The sequence below is a fragment of the Arachis hypogaea genome, chromosome 8, assembly GCF_003086295.3.
Source record: "Arachis hypogaea cultivar Tifrunner chromosome 8, arahy.Tifrunner.gnm2.J5K5, whole genome shotgun sequence".
In the NCBI taxonomy this organism is placed as follows: Eukaryota; Viridiplantae; Streptophyta; class Magnoliopsida; order Fabales; family Fabaceae; genus Arachis; species Arachis hypogaea.
In genome coordinates this window covers 10,836,807-10,850,091 of record NC_092043.1, presented here as the reverse complement: position 1 = coordinate 10,850,091, position 13,285 = coordinate 10,836,807, and the positions used below count along the sequence as shown (strand labels likewise).

General features: G+C 29.0%; 2 protein-coding genes across 2 annotated transcripts; both read right to left on the bottom strand.

Moving 5' to 3' along the window:
• Positions 1 to 5,008: 5,008 nt before the first annotated feature.
• LOC112706064 (uncharacterized protein At4g08330, chloroplastic-like) lies at positions 5,009 to 6,289 on the bottom strand. Its single transcript, XM_025757156.3, has 2 exons — positions 5,911 to 6,289; positions 5,009 to 5,509 (listed from the first exon to the last, which is right to left on the bottom strand). Exons 1-2 carry the CDS (start codon positions 5,961 to 5,963, stop codon positions 5,119 to 5,121), a joined length of 444 nt encoding a protein of 147 aa, XP_025612941.1. The 5' UTR covers positions 5,964 to 6,289; the 3' UTR covers positions 5,009 to 5,118.
• A 3,852-nt stretch (positions 6,290 to 10,141) lies between these two features.
• On the bottom strand, positions 10,142 to 12,913 carry LOC112706063 (photosystem II 22 kDa protein, chloroplastic). The gene is made up of 4 exons (XM_025757155.2): positions 12,129 to 12,913; positions 11,915 to 12,028; positions 11,087 to 11,327; positions 10,142 to 10,482 (listed from the first exon to the last, which is right to left on the bottom strand). Exons 1-4 carry the CDS (start codon positions 12,342 to 12,344, stop codon positions 10,238 to 10,240), a joined length of 816 nt encoding a protein of 271 aa, XP_025612940.1. The 5' UTR covers positions 12,345 to 12,913; the 3' UTR covers positions 10,142 to 10,237.
• Between the last annotated feature and the right edge of the window lie 372 nt (positions 12,914 to 13,285).

Sequence of the window (13,285 nt, the reverse complement as noted above, 5' to 3'; positions counted from 1 at the left end):
TAAGTTTTTTAATATTGTATTTTTGGACGGGAAGCAACATTAGGGTTTTTAAAAGTTCAATCTGCATTTGTTTTTGACGTAACGGTCCAAGAGATTATCATTGGGTTTTGAGATGTCCCATAAAGAAGTATTCGGTCCGATCCAACTATACTTACCACGATTTCCTGGCAGAGAGATAAAAAAAAAAGGTAAAGTGATAATTAAATCTGAAAATTTTGGTTTCAGTCCTTTTGCAATAGTAAATTATGGATATGTTATGTTCTTCTATTAATTTATTGAGTTAAATTTAATGGTGATGCTTATATGTATTATTAATTACTGTAATTTATTTATTTATAAAAGATCGTTATGTAAATAATAATTTTTTAAAGCGAAATTTTATTTATTCTGGTAGGATTCGTGTTAAATAAAGAATAATTTATAAAGATTATATAAAAACTTAGAAGATAATAAATATTTTATTGTACAAAATTATATTATTTTTATGTTCATGTTATTACAGTAACGAGACTCACACTAACAAAATACATAGACAATTTCGTTTTATTTTACACTGTCTATTAATAAAAGAACATACATATTTATTGTTTGTTATTGTTAAAAAATTAATTGATCTTTTTTTTAACAATTAATCTCTCTCAAAATTAAAATCTTTAAGAATCTAATGATCATTCTACTCAAAATTTTTTTTTAGAATTTGTTTTATTTTTAAATAGTGGTATAAAAGTTGTTGTTAAGAAGACAAAAGATGATTTATTTAAGAAAAAGTCTAGGACTAATAACTTCATTAAATTCTGTTTAGTATATAATCAACAAAAAAAGTGAGTTACTGGATAAAACTTCACACCAATTTTACACCAATAAAATCATCATCGATAACTATTTAATGAATACAAATCACAAAAATTACTATCTCTAGCATTCCTCTTTATTTAAAACATTGATAGTTTTGTTTTTTTAATATAAAATAACTTTAAAACACTCTATAACCAACCCGATAATCTCTATATATAATAAAGAAATTAGGAGGTATTTGACGTAATATTTTTTAAGAAAAGGTTTACCTACTTTTTATGTATCTATACACATTTTTTGTTTTAGTTTTATATTTAAATTTTAAGCCTTTACCAAATTTGCTAACATAACTAATCCAGTATTTATTATTACTACCGCATGCATTATTGAAGCTATTATTGCATACATGAAAGTGGATTAATAGGTACCATTGATAAAAGATAATGTTTGTTGAGCCAACCCGGCATGGTCCCAATTGCGATGAAGGTGACATCTTCCTCTTCATAGTCATGGGTAATGCTTTTGACTTTTTGACTTTTGGACGGTTCGAGGCATCAATATAATGCAAATATAATGATAAAGTATATTTTTTATTTTGTTTTGATTTTTATTTGTATTAACTATTAAATTTGTTTCTAACGATTAATTTAAAAAAATTATGATTAATTTATTAATAATTTTACAACAATAATTTTTAATATAAAAAAATCAGACATAATTATTATATACTATTATTAAAATAATTTTAAGTTTTTTAAAAATTTAGTTATTAAGAATATATTTGGTGAATATAAAATTTTTTTGATATAAAATTAAAATAAAATAAAAATTAAACATATTTTAAAAATATTTAACAAACTTCAAAAATAAAAAATACACTTTAAATTAAGTGATTGTATTCTTTACCGAGATATTTGGTAAAATTCAAATTGTGATTTTTTTTCCCTTTTTTGTTTTCTGGGCTTTAGTTAAGCAACAAATCGAAGGCAAATTAAAGACCCATGAACATTCCTTTAGACATTTGTTAAGCTACCAACAGTGAGTTGAAGCCCGGATCAGATAGTAGATTTATCTATTATTTGAAAAATTATATCAGGTTTAATTTCTAGTTAAGAATAAAATGTGGTTTAAGAATTTCATAGTGATAAAATTGTGAAAGAATAGAAAAAGTAAAGAAATAATTTTTATTGATTATTGATTGATTGAATTGAACATATGTGTTGTAAATTATGAGGGTAAAACTAAATATATATAGAGCATTGTCCTATGAAAGATAAAAGTAAAGATAAGATAAGAAGAGAAAATAACATAAAGATAAGATAAGATAAACTAATAAAGACTAAAATTAGAACTGAATTTATGTATTCTGTTGGGCTGAATTTGTGGGCCACAAGACTTCTTTATTGTTGTCATGGGCTAATATAGAAGAGTAGTTTAATATGCCCCTGCAAGCTGGTGGATGGAAGATGTCAATAATCCACAGCTTGGATAAGTTCCAATGAAATTGTTGAGGAAGACGCGTCTGTAGTGACGCGGAGGAAGATGCGTGCGGCGGAGTTTGAGCTGCCGACGGCAAAAAAATATAAAAGGAGATGCTGTACTTGAGCAGCGATCTTCAAAAAATGCGCTAGCGGAGCTTGAGCTGCCGGCGGCAAAAATATAAAAGGAGATGTTGTACTTGAGCAGCGATCTTCAAAAAATGCGCGCAGCGGAGCTTGAGCTGCCGGCGGCAAAAATATAAAAGGAAATGCTGTGCTTGAGCAGCGATCTTCAAAAAAAAATGCGTACGTATGACGCAATAACTTCAAATGGCGCATAGAGCGCGATAGAAAAAGAGGGCGCGTGGAGCGCAATAAGAGTGCAGATGAAACTGCTAAAACATATGCAGATTAAACTGCTGAAACAAAATGCAGATATGACTGCTGAAACAGAATGCAGACGAAATTGTCGGAAGAAAGGAGGTGCAGACGGAATTGCTGGTAAAGAACCAGGGTAACCAAAATTGGGGTAGGATTTTCACTTGGATGCCTTTAACAAAGATTGGTTGAATCTTGAATTGAATTGGAAGATTGATTATTCATTGTGAAAGGAGGTTGAAAAAGATGTAGGGTAATTTCTCACCGAAAGATGATAGCTTATGTATCCTCTTCAAGGAGGATACCAAGGCTCTGATACCATGATAAAATTGTGAAAGAATAAGGAAAAAAAAAGAATGCGAACTTTTATTGATTATTGATTGATTTGAATTGAATTGAACATGTATTGTCATGGGTTAAGGTAGAAGAATAATTTAATACATAGTATAAATAAATGGGTGAGTGAGTGAGTGGATGTATAAATATTTAGATATTGTAATGACAAAAAAAAATATGCTGACAATCCTACTCTAACGATTCACATGTAATTGGTTGTCCACTTATGTTACTTTGTTAGTGATGTTGTCAACCTTTTTATTTATTAATAAACTCTAATAACTGACCCTGCAACTCAAACGTTCAAAGAAGACATAACCAAAGCTATTTTTAATATAATATCCAAGCCTTGTGATTTTCATGGGATCCTCAGCATCAAACAATACCCTTTATCACATTCAAATCAAGCATCATCATGAAAAATGAGAATCCTTCGACCTTACAACACAAAAAATTGAAAAGGAATAAAAAGTGTATAGGAAAAGAAAGATCAATAGAAAGGGTGCACACAGAGGACATATATAGTAAAATAGAAGACAATAGCTCTGGATATACAGGAAAATGGAGTTTGAGAACATCCATGATGGACCCAAAAAAAAAAAAAAAACCTGATTGAACAAGTTCTCATCAAAATTCTAGATTTTCCAAATCTCAAAATTTGAGCTTTTTCAATAAAAGCGGCATGAATTCAGGGAGGAGATGAGTGAAGTGAGACTAACATTTATGCCAGTATATTTGTGTGGAAAGAGATAACGGAGGGGGCGGGGGGAGTGAGTGAAGTGAGAGTGACATCCTAACTAACTGGATTTAGATGTTCTAAAGTTTGAATTTTATTTTAAAAAATAAAGTGTGATTTTTCACCATTTATTTTATAAATGAGACCAAAAATAAATATAAAAGAAAAATTATTTAAGGGTAGAAGATCACATTTTATTCTCTAAAGTAAAATTTAAACTTTAGAGGAGGATTCGAATCCTAACTAATTTGGGTTAGTCGAATAATTAGTTTATTTGTTCGCCACTTAAACAAATATTGGAGGTTTGAATTCCACCTTATGCATACAGTAATTAATTGGCTAAAAATAAACCTATTGGATTGATCATGGCCAACCAAAAAAATATAATTCAACCACTTCCACCGCCACCAATATTACTATAGACGCCGTTGGTGTTCTGCAACCTGTTCGACAACAACATCTTCTTCAACCGTTTTCCTACATTAAAAATCTACAATCTCACACTAAAGAGAATAATAATTTTTTCACATACACACAAAAGGATAAAATTGGTGCAAGCAATTGGTTCGAAAAAATAGCGATGGTTTAGTGAAGTGGATGGAAGAATGAAGGGTGAAATTGTGCCCAAAGAAAAAAGGTTCAAAGAAAAATATGATTTAGGAGGAAAAAGAAAGAGAAAAAAGAAAGTGACGTTTGAGTTGTAAAGAGAAAATGTTTAGTTCCTGTGACTATTTGGCCTTCACATATAGTAGGTAGCGTTTATTTTGATATATTAAGAAGAAAATTAAGAGATTGAGATTTAATATCATATTTATTGGTTCAGAGATTGATATTAAAATTTAAATCTCTGTCTTTAAAATTTTATTATTTTAATACTTCTAAAAAGTAGAAACACAGGAGACTCAAACTTTTAGAAATGAAGACTAAAATTTTAATAACATTTTATATCTAAAATATCTCATTTTTATTAATTAATTCTAACTTTATTCTTTATACAAATTAAATTAAAATTTTATTTTTATTTTAATTTTTATCTTTCATTTTACATCAAACACAATATTATTTCAGTTTCTATCTCTTAATTTTTATCTTTCAATCTCAATCTCTCCATTTCTATATTAATAAATGACATTTTAGATTTTATCTACAATTTCAAAATAATTTAGGTGCACTATATTATTAAAATAAAAAAATCAAAGATCGAAAAAGATACTCGCTCTATGTTAAATTCTCATATAATAACACCTTATAAAATTTAGTGGAAGAGAAAAGGAACACAAAAACATAAATAAAAAAAATTTTGCACCATTTACATTAATGAGGTTGCAACTTTATGTTTGTTCTTGTATATAGCCGGTTATTAACAAATGACTACAAATTATATTAAATTAAGTTTCAAGCAACAATGGTGATCCCATTATTGTCTTGAGAAGACGAAGGTTGTAATGCACGGATTCGAATTTCGTACTTTGTATAACTTGATGGTTCGGATTCAGCAGCTCCAACTGAGACAAGAGGAATGGATGAAGATGAAGTGTTATAAGCGTATCCAATGTGGTTGCAACATTTGCGACAAATAAGCTTGGTTTTGCGGCGGAACAAACGCCATGAGAGTTTAGATAAGTGAGGGGCGCACTCGATTTCATCGACATGGCCAAATCTATCATCATCGACGTTGGAGAATGTTATTATGCCTCGTTTCATGGATTTCCCATATTTTGAACCGATTGTTGAGATGTCACGGTTCGAGGAAGATAGGTTAAGCTCATAACCGCAGCTACCACAGCTGCCATGGACATAAGAAGAAGAAGAAATAAAAATCAATTACAAAGTGATTTTGAGTCGTTTATTTTACTGTAATCTATTTTGATATAAAAATTGTGAAACATAAATCAGTCACACAATTTTACTTTTCATCAAAATTAAATTTAAAAAATCAATTTAACCTAAATTTTCGTTTGCAAACTTTAAACAAAATACACATAAAGAAAAATCCGGAATTGGGAGTTATTAGTGTTCTGTTCTCAAGTGAAGTATATAAAATATTTCTGGGTGGCTTCAAAAAGGGACTCGATGATCAGTGATTAATCACTGTATAGCAACAAAAAGAATCTAATTATTCAGATGGATCTGTGATTGAAGTAAAATTAAAGAATATTCCAGCAGAGAGAGGGGTAGAGAGAGAACCTGTAACGTACATCCCTGTGAGAAGTGGAACGAGCATCAGAAATAGAAGGCATGTTGTGATTTGAGAGGAAGAAGAAGGGTTGCAGTTGCAGGACACAAGACAAATGAGGAAAAACGAAAAGGAAACGGACTCGTTGGTAGTTAGTGTTTGTGCCGTTTACTATGGAATATGGAGAGAGAGAGAGAGAGAGAGAGAGAGAGAGAGAGAGAGAGAGAGAGAGAGAGAGAGAGAGAGAGAGAGAGAGAGAGAGAGAGAGAGAGAGAGAGAGAGAGAGAAGAAGAAGAAGAAGAAGAAACTAGAAAGCGTGTAGACGACACCACGACGTTGACGTTGACGCTAACGCCACGCTGTTTCGCAGTGTTAAATCTAATTCCTAAATGGCGATATACTACATGGATGGACGGCTCAGGTTTAAGGAGGAAAAAAATAACCTAAAATTGAAAATTGATAAGGAAAAGAAATATTAATCATAATTAAATTTGTAACTTTTAGTTTTTAAACAAAGCTAATAATTTAATTTTGATGCATACATTCAAATATTCAATTATGTATTATTATATTTTTTAAAAATTAATTAATTTATAAATTTGTTATTTAAAAAAATATTCAAATATATGAATTTGACTGAATTATTAAAATTTTTTATACTATCAATGTATTAAAATTAGATTTTAAATATAAAAAAAGATGATTTGTATATGTAACTAAGAAAATAATTTTTTACTTAAAAAATAAAATATTTATCATTTCAACTTATCAATCTCAAATTTATTATAATTACACATGTAATTAATTAAATAACTATGTTATGTATATACTAAAATTAATCATTAGTATAAAAAATATTAGAATATAAATATACATTAAAAATAAATTAAATTATACATATATTTATATACAAATATATTAGTGGATGATTTTATTAGTAACTGATTTTAATACATAAATAATATTTTTATTAATCAAAAGGTAAATTAATAAATACTTTAGTATTTGTAAAAGTATAATTAAATATATCATGCAATAAAAATCAACGGCCGGTGAGTTTTCTGCTACAATATTTCATGAATAATTTAGACACTTCAATCCTCGCTTCCTTGCTGTTAAGTCTCTACTCTAGTGTTAGTTTATCGAATATGAAGCAATTAGAATATTTAGGAATCTTTATGTTTCAGAGTTTCATCACTAGTATATAATACAACCAAAGCCATCATTTGTTGACATGTGTATCTCATAATAACGCGCGTGAACTACGGAAACCAGAAGTTGCAATCATTTTTAATCAGAATGTTCCATGACCTAAAAGCCAATAGCCAAAGCTCACATGGCAGGATTGGAATAATGGTTTACCTAATAACTAGAGCAATTTACACAATTAAAATGAGTATGAAGATTTTTACTCAAATACAATATTTCTAATTCATTTAACCTAAAAGCCAATAGCCAAAGCTCACATGGCAGGATTGGAATAATGGTTTGCCTAATAACTAGAGCAATTTACACAATTAAAATGGGTACGAAGATTTTTACTCAAATACAACATTTTTAATTCATTTATATGAGTATTTTTTTGGTTATTATATAAACTGTGGTAGGTAATTATGGTTTTTAATTTGTGTATAAACTATGGAAGATTGGTATAATTTACACTTAAGAAATATTACACATAAACCGCGGCTGCTTACCACGGATTATGAAAGAAAAATGCTACTAGAAAGTAGAAATCATGTTTGGTCACCACGGTTTATGAAGAAAGGCTATGAGCATAAAATCTGGTTGGCTACCACGGTTTATGCTTTTTTATTTCTATTTCGCATAACTTTCAATCACTTCGTCTTTTTGGTTGTAACTTTTTTAACAATTTGTGATAGTATGAAAGATGTTTATTTATACTGGATTAAGACATCGTCAAGAAAAGATTGAGAGTAAATGGAGTATATATTTTTTTGCATTCATATGGTTTACATACAAAAATCAAGAATGAAGCGATTTTTAAGAAAAAAAATATTTTAGAAGGGATGAAGAGAAAAAAAAATAGTCTTAACTTATATGGTTTAGTACTCACTACGTACTCTGTGATATATTGTACTGTACTCTGACTTGTAATTCGGTCTCAATGTATTTTAATTTTTATAATTTTATATTTTTGTTTAATTATGACCAGTAAATTGGAATCACTAGCAATGGATGAGAATGAATGGTATAATAACAAAGTTGAATAAAAGCGAATATTCAATGATAGGATAATCATTTCAAATGCAACCTTGCCCGATGGGAGAAAGGTTAAATTGTTTGAAGTACCAAAGGAGGACAATAGTTATCATTTCAACTTCTTGGTCATAACTTTTTTTAACAATTTGTGATAGTACGAAAGATGTTTATTTATACTGGATTAAGATACAGTCAAAGAAAGATTGAGAATAAATGAAGTATATATTCTTTTGCATTCATATGGTTTACATATAAAAATTAAGAATGAAACAATTTTTAAGGAAAAAAAATATTTTAGAAGGGACGAAGAGATAAAAAAATAGTCTTAACTTATATGGTTTAGTACTCACTACGTACTCTGTGATATACTGTATTGTACTCTGACTTGTAATTCGGTCTCAATGCATTTTAATTTTTATAATTTTATATTTTTATTTAATTATAACCAGTCAATTGGAATCAGTAGCAATGGATGAGAATGAATGATATAATAACAAGGTTGAACAAAAGCGAATATTCAATGATAGGATAATCATTTCAAATGCAACCTTTTCCTGATTATCCTATTATTGAATATTCACTTTTATTCAACTTTGTTATTATACCATTCATTTTCATCCATTGCTACTGATTCCAATTGATTAGTTATAATTAAATAAAAATATAAAATTATAAAAATTAAAATGCATTGGGACCGAATTACAAATCAAAGTATAGTACAGTATATCACAGAGTACGTAGTGAGTACTAAATCATATAAGTTAAGACTATTTTTTTTCTCTTCATTCCTTCTAAAATATACTTTCTTTTTCTTAAAAATCGTTTCATTCTTAATTTTTGTATGTAAATCATATGAATGTAAAAAAATATATACTCTATTTACTCTTAATTTTTCTTTGACTGTGCCTTAATTCAGTATAAATAAATATCTTTCATACTATCACAAATTGTTAAAAAAGTTATAACCACTTTTTTTATAGTTATCATAAAAATGAGGAATTTTTTGCATACTTAACTATGAGTCATTTTTTCTTGCAATTTTTTTTAAAAAAATAATACATAATTAATTTAATAAATGAAAAAAGATGCAAAGAAATAAAAAAAATTAATAAAAGTAGACAAATAGCTGAAAAAAGAGAATGGAATAAGAAAGAAGGCTAAGTGATTGGAAGTTATGCGAAATAGGAATAAGAAAGCATAAACCGTGGAGCCAACAAGATTTTATGCTCATAGCTTTTTTTCATAAACACTGATGACCAAGCATAGTTTCTAGTAGTATTTTTCCTTCGTAATCCGTGGTAAGCAGACACGATTTATGTGCAACGTTTCCTAATTGTAAACCGTGTCAATCTCCTACAATTTGTGCACAAATTGAAAACCGTGGTTACCTACCACGGTTTACATAATAACCAAAAAAGACACTCACATAAAAGAATTAGAAATGTTGCATTTGAGTAAAGAATTTTCGCACCCATTTTAATTAAGTAAATTGCCCTAACAACTATTTTAATCACATTTATTTAAGCATACAAAAATAAAAAATATTAAAAAATCATGAGAATTTATTATTTTTAAGGTGAAAATTCAGGTGAAGTGGATTGCACATGAAGTTGATATTTGAGAGCCGTTAGATGAAAATTTAGTCAAATCAGTCAAATCATCTAACGGTTCTCAGATATCAACTTCACGTGAAGTCGACTACACCTAAGTTTCTATCTATTTTTAATTATCAGTTAGTCCTCAACATTTAAAAGTATAAAATAAAATATATTATTAAATTATTAAATTAAAAAAATTGAATTGATAACTAATTAATCATCAAAAAATAATAAATTCTGATGATTTTAGCATTTCTGTATAAAAATTTTATTTTAAAGCTTTTACATATTTAATGTTAGTTGAAAACTTTACCGAGTGGAATGTTGAACGTTGAAACTCGCATATGCACATATTAATGACGTAAATATGGAGATTGGAGTGTATGATCCGTGCTACTTTTAAGGAGATAGAGATGCATGGTGATAGAAGTGTTTGTTTGGCAAGAATTGAATGCACAGATCATACAAATTTTTGTTCTGTCTAAGTACAAGAAATAAGGTTGTTGTTAGTGGCATCCTAATCTTCCTCTTCATCTGTGACAAATTTACCAGTTCCAGGATTGAGAGCAGCAATGAAGAAGAAAGCAACATTGAACAACACAAGGGGTTCAATTTCATTGATGGGTACCCCTGTCTCAATGTTGAGTTGTGCGAGTGCTCCTTTCCCTGTAATAATCTCTCCAATTAAAGAGAATGCAAATCCCAATTGAGCCAATCTTCCAACAAATAGTTCGTTTGCTTTGGTGAATCCAAACAAAGGACCTATTCATACAAAAACAACCAAACCATTTTCATCACAATTCAATCAATCTAACCAATTTTCATTTACATTACCAAAACTGCTATATGCAAAAAAATAGTCTTCGTATATTCGTGTATAAATACATATATTATTTAATTTATTTTTAATATATATTTTATACTAATAATTAATTTGATAATTAATTTTTAATATCCACATAGCATGATTGTTATAGTAATAAACCTACTTTTCAATACTCTCTGGTGAGATTAATTATCCTGCATTTAGTTAATATAATCTTTAAAATCAATTCGTACACACCAAAATTCAATCTCTATATATTATTTATGTATAAATATATGTATTGAAACTCATTTAGTCATTTACAACATATATTTTACATAAATAATTAATTTTTTATATGTCCGTAACATAGTTGTAAATACAGTTCTTCTATTAGGAGGATTTGAAATTAAGGTCACTATGTGTCTAGGTCTATAATCAATCCCACATTGGTATCTATTAACAGATAAAGGGTCAAATTCTTATAAATTTAGAATGTAAAACATGTTTAATATGGTAGCACATAATAATTAAAGATGTTAAATTATAGAATTGTGTTACCTCCTTCTTTGAGACCAAGAGCTGATCTGAAACCTTTGCCTGGAGGAATGACACCTCCAGTGTTAGGTTCATCATCATCAACGAATCTACCACGGTCACCAAGTGCTCCAATGGCTCCAAGCAGTGTGAAAAGGATGAAGAAAAGGAGAAGAGGCTCAGCTTCATAAATTGGAATCCCTGTTTCCAAGTTCAATTGTGCTAAAATCCCTTTCCCAGTAATTGCTTCTCCCAAAATTGATGCCTGCACAAATTATGTGCCTTTTTTTGTCATCACATTCCATTCTTTTTTCTATAATATCTTCTTTTAGTATCAAATAATTGGCAATTCAGAGAAACTAGTATCTTACTTTTTTTTTAACATATCACTTTGTTTGAGTTGAAAATTATTTTGACCCATAAAGCATATCTGATAGTGAATATGGAAATTGTAAAAACAAGGTAAATTTGCTTTGCTCAACGAAAAAATAAAGAAGAAAAAATTTAGGGCAGCACTTTTTTTAAAATCTGACAAGCACTTAATAAGCAAAAGAAAAGTAAATCATCTCACACCATTAAAAACATTAATGATAATTAATTAATAGCTACAAATTACAAAATCTACTATCTCTAGCAGTCTAGCACTCTTCAATAAAAAATAATATAAGAAACTTTTTTTTGGAGGTTAATATTCATTAATTTTTTAAAAATTATTTTAAAATTTAAATTCTAAATTATAAATCTTTAAATTTAAATTTTAAATTATAAATCTAAATCTTAAAATTCAGTAATGTTAGCTAACTAAAAATTAGTTCTGTATTTTTCGTAAATAAATAAATGATTTATACTCACAGCAAAACCAAGCATGGCAACACGACCAACAAAGAGCTCGTTCTGCTTAGTAAAACCAAAGCCTCCAGAAGTTCCAAATATACCATCTTCAACCTTTGGCTTTGGCTTTACAACCTGTAGGGAAACTAAATTCATTAGTTCAAGAAAAAACAAGCTCTTAGCTTTGTTAATGTTATTATAAGAAAATAAGAGAAAGAGAATGCATTATGTGTACCTTAGGAGGGGCTTTGGTCTTGGATTTGAAGAGTGCCAGAGTTGTGAATGTAGGAGGTGAAAAAGAGAGAGAATTAGAAGGAATTGGGTTGAATGGGAGATGAGAGAATTTAGGCCTCAATCTTTGATTCTGAAGTTGAAGCAAAGTGTCTTTCTTCAAATCCATGGAGTAAGTAGTTGAGACACTAGACATGAGCAACATAGTTTGAGCCATCATTATTGTTATTATTATTGCTTGCTTCCTTCCACACAAACAAAGATAGATGATGAGAAACCTTAGTATGATGCTATCTACTATGTTCTTACTTGTTAGTAATAGTTTACCTAAATATCATAGTAGAAATATATGGGAATATAGCATCTAAAAACAAGGGTGTGGATATGGTGTAAGAATTGATGACAGGCAAATACAATGCCCACGTCTCCTCTATCAAATGTACCATATATTTTCATCGTGATAATGTTTTTTGATTTAAGCTATTATAATGCAAAATTATTGGTGTATTATCTAATTTATAAACTTAATTTTTTGGGACCTTTCATTTTCTACCTCAAACTTTGGTCGGTACACTCAGATCTTGGTTGCAAAATGTCATAAACTTCAGTTTAAGAAGAATCCACAATTTAATTAAGAATAATATGATCGATAATTCATGATTTTTACACTATTTTATCTGAGTTGAGATTAAAATCTAAATTGGAAGGTAAGGAGAAAGGGACACATGTGTGGATTGTTTTGAAGTGTGGCTCAGTCTCATTCTTCCACAATTTAACTCACTAGTGACTAGCTAGTTCAAGTTAACCTAACTCCCAGTTGATAGGGAGAAGTGGACAAGGAAATCTGAAGTTGACAAATCATAACTTGACACGACCACAACCGTTTCAATGGATTATGGATATTCCCTACTACACACAAATCTGTTATGTTATTTCTCTTTTTGGACACGACGCTTTATGTATGCTTTGTTTTTGTTCATTATGTGTTATATTATTTTAGTTGCCCAAATTTTACAACTTTTTGTTCCTCTTCCATTAAGGCCGGAGCCCAACACATTTTTATAAAATGAAATTGGACTTTTTTTATGGTCTTAATTATTTAAGTCTACAAGTTAATATACAGTGGTGGCTGAGACATGCGATGTAGTGGCAAAATTAAGC